Source organism: Mixophyes fleayi, chromosome 6 (genome assembly GCF_038048845.1).
Source record: "Mixophyes fleayi isolate aMixFle1 chromosome 6, aMixFle1.hap1, whole genome shotgun sequence".
Taxonomy (NCBI): domain Eukaryota; kingdom Metazoa; phylum Chordata; class Amphibia; order Anura; family Limnodynastidae; genus Mixophyes; species Mixophyes fleayi.
In genome coordinates, this window is record NC_134407.1 from 217,915,141 (window position 1) to 217,928,504 (window position 13,364).

A 13,364-nucleotide genomic window follows, 5' to 3' on the forward strand; every position below is an offset into this window, starting at 1 on the left:
GCCAGCCTCTACATGGGGGACCTTGAGTCCACATAGGTGTGGGGTGGCAAGATCACAGCAGACCTTGTCTTTTATGACAGGTGTGGAAAACATGCAGCAAAGTAAGAATGCTTTCAAAAATAGAAGTGTTAATAGTTTATTTTTATCAATTAACAAAATGCAAAGTGAATGAACAGAAGATAAATCAAATCAATATTTGGTGAGACCAATCATTGCCTTCAAAAAAGCATTGATTCTTCTAGGTACACTTGCGAACAGTTTTTTAAAGGAACACATCAGGAAGGTTGTTCCAAACGTCTTGGAGAACTAACCACAGATCTTCTGTGAATGAAGGCTTGCTCAAATCCTTCTGTCTCCTCATGTAATCCCAGAAAGACTCGATGATGTTGAGATCGTGGCTCTGTGGGGGCCATATCATCACTTCCTTGTTCTTGTTTACGCTGAAGATAGTTCTTAATGACATTGGCTGTATGTTTAGGATCGTTGTCCTGCTGCAGAATAAAGTTGGAGCCAATCAGATGCCTACCTGATAGTACTGCATGATGGATAAGTACCATCCTGTATTTCTCAGCATTGAGGACACCATTAATCCTGACCAAATCCCCAACTCCATTTGCTGAAATGCAGCCCCAAACTTGCAAGGAACCTCCACCGTGCTTTACTGTTGCCAGCAGACACATATAATTGTACTGCTCTCCAGCCCTTCGGCAAACTGTCTTCTATTACAGCCAAATATTTCAAATGTTGACATCAGTCCAGAGCACCTGCTGCCAAATTTCTGCACCTCAGTTCCTATGTTTTCGTGCATAGTTGAGTTGCTTGGTCTTGTTTCCACGTCGAAGGTATGGATTTTTTTTATTGCAATTCTTCCATGAAGACCACTTCTGGGCAGACTTCTCCGAACAGTAGATGGGTGTACCTGGGTCACACTGTTTTTTTCCAGTTTGGAGCTGATGGCACTGCTGGACATCTGATTTCGAAGAAAAGCATGATGTGTCTTTCATCTGATGCACAAAGTTTCCATGGCCGACCACTGCGTCTATGGTCCTCAACGTTGCCTGTTTCTTCTTCAAAAGATCTTCAACAGCACATCTTGAAACCCCAGTCTGCTATGAAATCTTTGCCTGGGAGAGACCTTTCTGATGCAGTATAACTTCCTTGTGTCTTGTTGCTGTGCTCAGTCTTGCCATGGTGTATGACCTGTGACATTAAACGGTCTTCCACAACCTCACCTTTGTAGCAGAGTTTGGCTGTTCCTCACCCAGTTTTAAGCCTCCTACACCACAACTGTTTCTGTCTCAGTTAATAACTGTGTTTCAACCTACATATGAAAATGATGATCATTATCACCCGATTGGTATGATTGGTTAACCATACACCTGACATCCTATACATCCCTGACTTTGTACAAGTGTACTTAAAAGAACTGATGCTGTTTTGAAGGCAAAATATTGATTTGATTTAGATTTCGCTTCTGTTCATTCACTTTGCATTTTGTTAATTGATAAAATTAAACTATGAACACTTCTATTTTTGAAAGCATTCTTACTTTGCAGCATTTTTTCCACACCTGCCTAAAACTTTTGCACAGTGTTATAGACGATTTATTTATCATTTCGGGTGTGGGTGAATCACGAGCACAATTATTCGTTGATTACTTGAACAATAATGACTATAATCTTAAGTTTTTTCTCAAGTTCCCCAAAACCTCAATTGAATTTTTGGATTTGTCCCTGTCGGCCATAGGCAAAACTATTGTCACATCCACATATCGTAAATCAGTGGATTGCAATAATTATTTGTTCTTTATCTTATTTGGGGTTTGCAGGACCCCCACAACGTGTAGCCTAGAGTTATTCTCATATCTTGCGCTGAAAAATACTTTTGGCTTATTAAGGATATGATGAGTGCATGTGCAATTAAGGAGCAAGTCCCTAACTTTGAAAATAACACTGCGTTATTCAATGTTATGTTGCTTAAGGGTAAACCAATGGTCCTTTCATGGCCAGGGAGGGAGATTTACAATATGCATATTTTATTCTGTCTCACTTCTGCTCGGGAGACATCTATTTGAGGACTGCTGACATGAACTAATTGCCGGGAATGATGGAGCAATGACCACCTAAGGAGTCAATATTGTGTGACCAGGGCATCATTGCAGAAAGGCTGACAAGTTATACTTGAAGAAATCAGTGAGCTTTTTTTCTATTTAATCAACCTCTGGAATCTGGGGATGTATTAATAAAGGCTCTTTGTTATGAGCTGCTGCTCTAATCACCACAGCTCAAACTAACTCCCTCCGACCCTGCCTGAATGCTATGTTTGTATGCCTCTGAGCTATCACGCTACTTACAAGGGCTCACACTGCTTCTTGCTAAGCAGCCAGGACAATGTTCTGCCTCTTCTGTCCTTGCTCTGTTCAGTGATTGCAATCACCAATTACTCTGGGGAACTCACTTCATAATTGGCCCTCATTAGTTTAAATGGCAGGGAGGGCTTATCCTGGGTTATATTGTTCTTGTTCTGCATTATTTGTGAAGCCTGCTGTGTTTCTAAACCTGAAATTCTGTTTGACTGCCTGTTACCTGACTCTGTTCGTTTCATTTTGTCTGCTGCACGTCTCGACCCTTGGCTTCGTTTTTGGACCCTTCTTGCTCATTGTCCGCCCTGACCTTCTGGCTGGACCTTGGTATAAATGATTGTTGGTCCCAGATGCTTTTTTTTTTGAGCATTCCATCAACTGCTGATCTCCTGGGATTTTCACGCACAACAATCTGTAGGGTGAGAATAGTGCGCAAAACAAAAAACATCCAGTGAGCGGCAGTTCTATGGGAGATAAATCCTTGTCAATGAGAGAAGGCAGCGGAGAATGACCAGACTTCTTCAAGCTGACAGGAAAACAAAAGTAACTCCAATAACCATGCGTTACAACAGTGGTATGCTGTGGTATGCTCAGAATTAACAGCACGTTGAACCTTGAAGAGCATGGACTACAGCAGCAGAAGACCACAGCAGGGTTCTTCTCCTGTCAGATAAGAACAGGAAACTGAGGCTAAAGTGGGCACCAAACTGAACAGATGAAGACTGGAAACACATCGCCTAGTCTGACGAGTCTCTATATCTCCTGTGACATACAGATGATAGGCTCAGAATTTGGCATAAACAACATGAATCCGTGGATCCATCCTGCTTTGTGTCTAAGGTGCAGGTCTGTGGTGGTGTAATGGTGGGAAAGTTTTCTTGGCACACATTATAGGCCAGAATCTTTAAGGAAGCCCCTTGCTGAATCTATGCCGAAAGGGATTCAGGTTGTTCTTGTGGCAAAGTGGGGGTCCAACCCAGTACTAGAAAGGTGACCTAATAAAGTGGCCACTGTGCAATTGGTGCAATTTGCTCCACTTGAAATCAGTTACAAATACCTGAACTGTGATTTTTGTGATTTTTGTGGTCTCTGTTTTAATTGCATTCTAGAAATTGGGAGATAAATTCGGTTACCACAACTATATAAAATGGAAATGTTTTCACTCCGCTGATACACACTGATCATTACACACAGGTTTCATAGTTTTGTCTCCAGTCAGGTCCCTGTTTTATTAAATGAGATAAGAATGATGTCACTGTGACAGTCCCAGAATCCCTCACTTCTCCAGTCAGGTCCTTGTACTATATGAGGAATATATGTTACCTTTATCCCAGAATAAATATATACATTAATACATTGGCATTCCATCTGAGTATATGTTACCAGTGTGTTAGGTATACCTGCCCTTCTCATGTATCTGACAGCTTAGTAGTGACACTATCATATGTGCAGACAATGCTACTATATAGCATATAGGCGCACAATTCACAGAGAATAGGCAAGAAAAAAACAATAAAGGCATTTTTATTTCAGCAAGATATTTGGAAACAGACCAGCGGGTACGAGTATATAAAGCAAAGTAACACTGATGGGGTTTTCACATAACACTGCGAGGAAGTAGGTCTTAATAACCAGCCCTTCAAGAGTTAAATGGACCTTTGAATGTGAATTACAAAAGGTCCTAAAAGGAAAAATCTGTCATAGCAGAAGAGAAGAGGAAGAACACCAAAGATCTAAATGTAAAATATATTTTATATAAGTTTGATAGATTGATTTGTATATTTTATGCTTTTATTGTTATTTTCTGTATTATACACAATAACAATAGTTTATTGTGTGATATGATTATGTATATTATGGTGTGTACCTAACAAACCAGCATTGAACAGTATGTTCCCCAGATATTTCCTATGTTATCCCTTACAGCGTACACTATATGTATTATGTTTTACACATGTCTCTGCCTTGCATTGACTTTGAACATTTATGTTTTTTTTATTTTATACTAACTCTCCCTATGGAGATAGAATATGGTTTCACATAACGTATTGTGTTCCATTCCACTTTGATTACCCCCTGCAGTCAAGTTAGCCAGTAGAGGGCGTCCTGTGGCTATGAGGTGGGCATTGTGAGGCTATGGGGTAAGTATTAGGAGGTTCTACAAGGTAAGCTATATGATGCACTATGAGTTTAACATTTACAAGGCTTGGAAGCCATAATCATCAGCCAAGATGTGCTGCAGCAGCTACACCCAACACCTAGAAGAAAGCGGTTCCAGGTGCCAGTGAAGGAGCCTAGTGTTGGCAGTGACTACTCTCCTACAACTGATACTTACAGGTGGTGAGTGTCTGTTAGCTGAGTAACACCAGTAGGAGTGGTCAGTAATGCAGGTTACTGATGGTAAAAGGAACACCAAGACACATCTGTAAAACCACTTTCCCTTCATATAGGGTGGCAGAGTACGACCATCCTGCCATAGATATAACTGGTGGCAGCAAATATGATGAGAGTGAGCCCATCTTATCATGAATATAACTGGTGGCTGCAAGAGTAAGCCCATCCTGTCACAAGAGAGCCCTGTGAAACTATTGGTTTTGATGGGATTTATGAGTTATAAGGTGGGAGCTTGATAATATAAAATTAGCACTATGTGTTTGTAAGGTGAGTGTTATGTGGTTGCAAGGTGGTCATTATGAAGCTATGAGTTGTGCATGAAGAGGGTATAAAGTAGACAGTATGAAGCTATGAGGTGGACATCATGAGGCTATCAAGTGGGCAAAACAAGACTATGAAATTGTAATTACGGAGCTATGTGGTGGAACGTACAAAGCTATGAGGTGGGAAGTATGACGCTAAAAGTCTGAGGAAGGAGTTACAGGGCTCTGATTTGGCCATTACAAGTTGAAATTATGAAGCACTATGGCTAAGACATTAAATACTGCTAAGCAGTTGGCATACTGAGGCCATGAGGTGGGCATACTGAGGCCATGAGGTAGACATACTGAGGCTATGAGGTGGGCATACTGAGGCCATGAGGTAGGCATACTGAGACCATGAGGTGGGCATACTGAGGCTATGAGGTGGGCATACTGAGGGTATGAGGTAGGTATACTGAGACCATGAGGTAGACATACTGAGGCTATGAGGTGGGCATACTGAGGCTATGAGGTGGGCATACTGAGGCTATGAGGTGGGCATACTGAGGCTATGAGGTGGGCATACTGAGGCTATGAGGTAGACATACTGAGGCCATGAGGTAGGCATACTGAGGCCATGAGGTGGGTATACTGAGGCTATGAGGTGGGCATACTGAGGCTATGAGGTGGGCATACTGAGGCTATGAGGTAGGTATACTGAGGCCATGAGGTGGGCATACTGAGGCCATGAGGTGGGCATACTGAGGCCATGAGGTAGACATACTGAGGCTATGAGGTGGGCATACTGAGGCCATGAGGTGGGCATACTGAGACCATGAGGTGGGCATACTGAGGCCATGAGGTGGGCATACTGAGACCATGAGGTGGGCATACTGAGGCCATGAGGTGGGCATACTGAGGCTATGAGGTGGGCATACTGAGGCTATGAGGAAGGCATACTGAGGCCATGAGGTGGGCATACTGAGGCCATGAGGTGGGCATACTGAGACCATGAGGTGGGCATACTGAGGCCATGAGGTGGGCATACTGAGACCATGAGGTGGGCATACTGAGGGTATGAGGTGGGCATACTGAGGCCATGCGGTAGGCATACTGAGACCATGAGGTGGGCATAGTGAGGCCATGAGGTGGGCATACTGAGGCTATGAGGTGGGCATACTGAGGCTATGAGGTAGACATACTGAGGCCATGAGGTGGGCATACTGAGGCCATGAGGTGGGCATACTGAGGCCATGAGGTGGGTATACTGAGGCCATGAGATGGGCATACTGAGGCTATGAGGTAGACATACTGAGGCTATGACTCATTGAGGTAGACATACTGAGGCTATGAGGTAGACATACTGAGGCTATGAGGTGGGCATAGTGAGGCCATGAGGTGGGCATACTGAGGCCATGAGATGGGCATACTGAGGCCATGAGGTGGGCATACTGAGGCTATGAGGTAGACATACTGAGGCCATGAGGTAGACATACTGAGGCCATGAGGTGGGCATACTGAGGCCATGAGGTGGGCATACTGAGGCTATGAGGTGGGCATACTGAGGCTATGAGGTAGACATACTGAGGCCATGAGGTAGACATACTGAGGCCATGAGGTAGGCATACTGAGGCCATGAGGTGGGCATACTGAGGCCTTGAGGTAGGCATACTGAGGCCATGAGGTGGGCATACTGAGGCCATGAGGTGGGCATACTGAGACCATGAGGTGGGCATACTGAGGCTATGAGGTAGATATACTGAGGCCATGAGGTGGGCATACTGAGGCCATGAGGTGGGCATACTGAGGCCATGAGGTAGGTATACTGAGGCCATGAGGTGGGCATACTGAGGCCATGAGGTGGGCATACTGAGGCCATGAGGTGGGCATACTGAGGCTATGAGGTGGGCATACTGAGGCCATGAGGTGGGCATACCCAGGCTGCAATGTGAGAATTATGAGGCTATAAAGTGGGCATTATGATGTAATAAGGTGGGCTCTATGAAGCTCTGACGTGGGGATTAGAAGGCTGGAATTAATAAGCATTATGAGGTTTTGAGATGTAGTACTGAGCCTGTGAGGTGGGAATAATGAGCCTGTGAGGTGGGAATACTGAGGCTGTGAGATGAGCATTAGGAGGATATATGGAGGTGTCATGGTGCAGACAAACACTGACCAGTAATGTACATGGATTAATTACACACATATATATTTAGTCTATTATGACTGTAACAGGCTTATGACATAGTATGGCAGCATCTCGCTGGATGTCTCTATAAATTATAATATAGTCCATAGATGCAAATAAAACACTACAGTCCTCAGGGAATTGAAAGAAATGATGTCATGTCTGACTCTATGTCTATGTATCTACCTATCTAACCCTAAATCCCCCCTCCCTCTGTTCTCTACACTCACTGCATCCTCTGATGTGTTACACACCCGACTTCCGGTCTCTGCGGTCCACCTAACATGTTGTATGCGTTCCAAATACCGGAAGTGACTTTCAGTGTGACCGTGGACCAAGGGGAAAGAGAGGAGACATTGTTGTGTCTGGCAACTGGTAATGATATTATTATTGTTAATATTATACACGGGGAGCTGACCCTGGTGTCACTTTACTGCATGGGGAGCAGATCCCGGTGTTTGGTTGTTATGATTATACATATGGGGCTGACTCTGATGTCCTGTTATTATAATACTCATGGAACAGACTCTGGTATCATGTCGGTATAATACTCCTCTCCCCATATCTTTACCCCTGGTACTCTCCTCCCTCCCCTGTGCCCTCTGTTCTCCTTTACAACTTGTGCTCTGTGTGAATAAAGAAGCTTTGTGTTATTACCTAGGACTAGAGTGGGTGCAGCTGTTCTACTTGTTGTATTATGTAACAGAATTAGGGTAACACTGAGCACTGTATTTTACCTTCATGTTTCATATCTAGAAACTATCATTTTGGGCTTTAGTGGTCCTTAAACCTATATCTAGCTTAACTCTGCTGTGCTGTTCTCCTGATACTCTGGGTCCCTTGAAGCCTCTAATAACCCTACACCAGTCACTCATACATTGCTTCTGCAGCAGTGTTGTCAATGCCCCTCCCTAGTGATCTTCCCAGTACATCTGAGGAGGACGTACGCAGTGGAGAGGCGTCCACAACACCGCTGCCTGCTTGGAACAGGACATAATATGTATAACAACTCATAACCGTATCTGTGGGGTGTTTTTATATAGTTCTTTTCAAGACAGATAGGGGTTTATATTGGGGGCATTGTAAAATAAATATGCTTTTACTGTTTGGTTAGCATTGGAAAAAAATATAGTAACGTAATATTATATAAAAAAATTCCATCTATCCATAATTCAACCCTTGATTATTTTTTAAAGATCTTAAAGTACCACTAGCAGTAGGTCCTAAAATGTATTCATCAGTTTCTCATGCATATCTATAGTCTAGGTAAAGGTATAGAGTATTTGATTCTGTGCTATCAACTTTTTTTTTTTTTATCCTTCATGCTTTTGTTTGTTGTAAATTGGTGCACCCCAACAGGTCAAACCATGAGGACATTGCATTAGCTAACTTGTACTAACTGCAATGTTATGTTTTACTGACATTCAAACTGCAGATGAAATATCAGCTCTGGTTTAACTATAAATACTTCATAGAAGTATTTTTAGAAATGTTTTAATTTTTTTGTGTGAGAGATAACTCAGACTGAGAACTGTCAGTCCCGCAGGAGGTGGGAATCTTACACAAAAACCAGATCTAGCTGCTGTAACTAATCAGCGGCTATGCGTTGAACCCAGTTCTGCCCACCATAAAAGTACTGTGGACGGAATTAACAGGTAAACTAATCCCAACCTTACCCTAAACCTAGCCCTCCTCACCAAGGTAACCCAACACTGTGTGAAACATCTTGACTGTAACCTCAAATCATAAGTTGCCCCAAATAGAGATGCTTTCAGCACAACGGGGTGTGGAAAATGAGGGTCTGAAGAAGCTGTTTGCGTTTGATAAGAGAATAGACTGGAAATTTCAATTGCTCTGCCGATAAAAGACACACATATAGACCTGTAAAGAAACCGCTCAAGGGAGGGGCGAAGAAACGCGTCAGGTAGCGCCGGGTTTCACGAACACACTTTTTATCTATACACGTGTCTTTAATCGGCGGAGCAATTGAAGTTTCCAATTTATTCTCTTATCACATGGAAGCAGCTTCTTCAAACCCTGGATATTACACCACAGTCTCTAAGGAGGAGAGTAGGAGCAACAATCAGTTCTTGTTAGGTACATCGAAGATATCATTTGCTGAGGAGGAGACGTTTGGCATATAATTGTGCTTAGGCTCTGTACTTCCAGCTTAATATCGCTGGAATCATCTCCTATAGAGGACATAATATCATCTGTTGGCTCTTATTGCCTTTTTGCCTTAGGGCTAAATAATGATACAACACCTCATTGAATGAGGACATTGGGTTATAATTAGCTGCTTATAAGTGTGCTTTTGATCTATACTCCTCTTCCTCGTCTGCCATCTAAATTTTTCTCCCAGGTGGTCCTACTGTCTCTCACCACCCCTCCCTTTAGAATGTAAGCTCTCGCAGGCAGGGTCCTCTCTACCTATTGTCCCACGTCTGTCTCCTGTCCCTCGGACATCCTGTCACGTCTTTTGCTGCACTCTGTGTGAGTCCCCATAGCCTTACTTACAACAATCTGTGGTACTGACCTGTATTACCTCATCTATTTGTTACTTGCTTCTGTGTCTGGCGCTACGGAATCTGTGGCGCCTAAATAAATAATAATAATAAGAAGAAGAAGACTATACTCCTATCTTATTTTATATAACAAGGTGCTTATTTGTCCTGCTGTGCGCTATTGTTTATCTATATTATTTTAATATGTTATTATAAGATTACCAGCACTCCCACGTGTTCTTTTCTTTGTCTGTATATGACTAATTAACAAGATACAGTACTTGTTAAAGTGGAGAGCTATATGTTTCTTTCGGGCATCTATATATTCATTTGTATAAAGGCATATTTTTATAATTTAAAAAAAAAACAAAACAATCTATAATTTGTTTAACTAGCGCTTGACTGTTTGTTACTTTTGTACTGCCTATCCCTGGAATAAACTCTGTTGTGTCCTTAACCCTAATTAGAGTGAGGGATAATCATTGTTTTCCACAGGTTGGACCTTATTCATTTCAGCTGACACTCCTTTACCAACTTACAGACATACAGGTAAAACCAGGGAGGGATTTTGAGAATGTCACGGTGACATCACTCTTATCTCTATTAATAAAACATGGACCTGTTTGGAGAGCTGAGGGATTATGTGAGAGAAGTTTCTTGGCCTTTTGGTAAGATCAAGTGTATTCTCTATCCTTGGAGGGACTGGTGACTCCTCCAACAATGAATAGACTACCTTGGTCCTTTAGGAAATAGGCTGACAGCTTGAAAGCCTGGCATAATATGTGCCTCCAGAGTGGATGAGACACTGACAGAGTACGATACAGGCTCCTTCCTGCTTGTCTTCATGGTAGAATTTATATAGAACAACTGGAAGGCTGGGGCTGGTCACACACTTATTTATTTCACTATTACTTTGTCACTTTCCAATTTTGATTTTATTTTTCCCCTCAAATTGAGGCTCCTTATACCTAAGATCTAGGGAACATGGTGTGACCCTGAGTCTCTCACCTCCTCACACCCCTGACTTTCCTCCATGGGGGGGAACAGATAACTGGTCCCTTGGTGAAGCTTTAACAGATCCCAGGGTAAAGTGATTCCCCACCTCCACCAACCTTGTGGTGAAGACTGTTGTTCTCAAGAGGCCTCCAGGGTCGGGGATGAAGAGGTTCTTCCTTTGGGGAGGACCTGAATTGACCAAATCGTGAATTTTTATGGGTGTATTTTTTGTAACTTCTTTGAAGAAGCAAATAGTGCAAATAAGTACAGTCCTAGGCTTTTAATTAAAAAAATAATTATAATAGAAGTGAGGGATGCTGGGAATATTACAGTAACATCAATCTTATCTTACAGCGGTGGAGAATATATCTGTTGAGCTTAAGACAGCAAGAAGCCATCCCTGTGTGTCAGGAGGATTGAGCAGGACCCAGAGCCTCATCACGGTGCCTCCACCTCACTCACTGATACATGAGAGAAACAATGACAAGAGGATTCTAGAACTCGCCAACAAGATCATTCAGCTGCTGACTGGAGAGGTAACTGCTGGGAATGGGACATTATACAGTAACACCAGGAGATGTGTCTGGGTGATGACTGTATCATTGTGTGTGTCAGGGTCCTATAAGGTGTCAGGATGTCACTGTCTATTTCTCCATGGAGGAGTGGGAGTATTTAGAAGGACACAAGGGTCTGTACAAGGATGTGATGATGGAGAATCACCAGACATCACTAGAGACTTTGTTTTATTGTAAAGGAGAGAGCTATTTTGAGGGTCAGCTAGATACACACATCATCTGATAATCACATATAAACATTGTATTCAGTCACTGTGTGTCTCCTACAGATGGATCCAGCTACACAAACACCCCCAGACAGATGTCCCCGTCCTCTTTATTCACAGGATTGTACAGAGGAAAATCACAGGATCCCACAGCAGTATCAGGTAGATGGAATTTAAGGTCTCACCAAATTTCGAAATACCAAAGCACTGTATGATCTGTAGAGACAACGTGTGTCTTATACACTGACTGATTCTTCTGAATTACTGAACACAGACATTGAGTTATTTTATTATTTTGTTGGTTAATTAGCATGAAGATCTGACTGAGATTAAGTTAGAAAATAAAGAGGTAGAAGAAGAGACGTATGTGAGGGGTGATCTGCAGTGTAAGGAGGAGGAAATCCCTACAGATATCAGCACAGGTGAGTAATAAACACTTATTACAGAAAACAGTCACATATTCTCCTTGTTTAGTCCCTACAACTATTGTATATGCTGTACTCCGTAATGACTACATTCTCTTCATTTTATTTGAGGCAGGCTGTATACTAGCACTATATCTATCTATGTTGTTACATGTAAAATTATTCACATTATGAGTTGTGATTTTACACAAAGCTGTGAGTTCACAGGTTGTTTGAGTTAATTCACCTATCCTGACACTACAGGGTATTTAAAAGGAGTTTTGCAGATCATGGGCAAATCTAGTAGGGGAAATAACATACTGTCCAGAAAAACAGTCCTGCTCAAGAGGGTATTGGAGGTTTCTCACCAGCAGACCTAGCTGGAACCAGACAACCCACACACTCCTCGGCTTCACATGCCCTCTGAACAATGACCTTAGTATTGTCTACTGATTATCCGTAACACTCTAAGATAAGATTATCTGGGGGTAACTGTATAAAGCTGAGAGTTTCCAACAGGTTTGATGTTGCCTATAGCAACAAATCAGATTCAAAGTTATTTATTTAGTACATTCTACAAAATGATAGCTAGAATCTGATTGGTTGCTGTAGGCAACATTTCCACTTTTATTCCGAAATTTATATTTATTGAGTTTTGGAAAACACATAAACAGGTCATACTTGAGGTGCAATAAAAGTTACATTACTCTGCTTCTTCGTACATTAGAAAAGCATCACGGCACCAGGCCATTATGCAGGAGTGTATACGTATCTACAGCCAAGTATATCTAGATCTTATAACCTTATAACTGACAACGTAATGACAGAAAGGTTGACACGTCTGTCTGGTGCCATTGCTTATAGTGACTGTCTCCGAGAGATCTCCATTGATTTTAATGCATGGCAGTGGGTTGTCCTTATAGAGCTAGGATTCTATGGACTCCTATTGGGCCTAGGCCTAAATGCTCTAGGAGACCTCTCATGAAAGGCCAACTCACCCGGTTGAAGGCCTTCTCCTCGTCTGTGGATAGTAGCATTGACGCCGTTGCTGAACGTGAGGCCAAATGGATCAAGTATCACCTTGGTGGTGTTGTCTCGTGCCTCATGGCCCAGGACTAAACTCACTTGGTCAGAGTGGATAAAATCTGGGAGCATGAGTTTTAGCCTATTTACTATAAATTTTGCATATAACTTGATGTACACGTTCAGCAAGGAGATAGGCCTATAACTCGGACACTGGGCCGGGTGCTTCCCTTCCTTGGAAATCACTGTTATGTGCGCTTCTAAACTTTGTGAGAACAAGGAGGAGTCCAGGGAGACAGCGTTAAAGGCTGGCACCATCATGGCTATCAACTTGTCTTTAAAGGTCTTGTAGTATGAAATGGCAAAGCCATCAGGGCCTGGGCTCTTTCCTGACGGCGTGAATTTGATTGCCTCAGCCATCTCCCCCCCAGTGAAGGGTTGTATCAGTATGTCTCTATCTGAGCTCGAGA

At 42.6% G+C, this 13,364-nt stretch overlaps 1 protein-coding gene across 1 annotated transcript in view; it reads left to right on the forward strand.

The window, feature by feature from the left end:
- The first annotated feature begins 7,470 nt into the window (after positions 1-7,470).
- Positions 7,471-13,364, forward strand: part of LOC142095493 (uncharacterized) — a 43,530-nt gene continuing 37,636 nt past the window's right edge. The window contains exons 1-4 of the mRNA XM_075178437.1: positions 7,471-7,561; positions 11,041-11,222; positions 11,531-11,629; positions 11,778-11,889. Of these exons, the coding sequence (XP_075034538.1) occupies positions 7,471-7,561; positions 11,041-11,222; positions 11,531-11,629; positions 11,778-11,889 (484 nt within the window). The remainder of the gene's footprint in view (positions 7,562-11,040; positions 11,223-11,530; positions 11,630-11,777; positions 11,890-13,364) is intronic.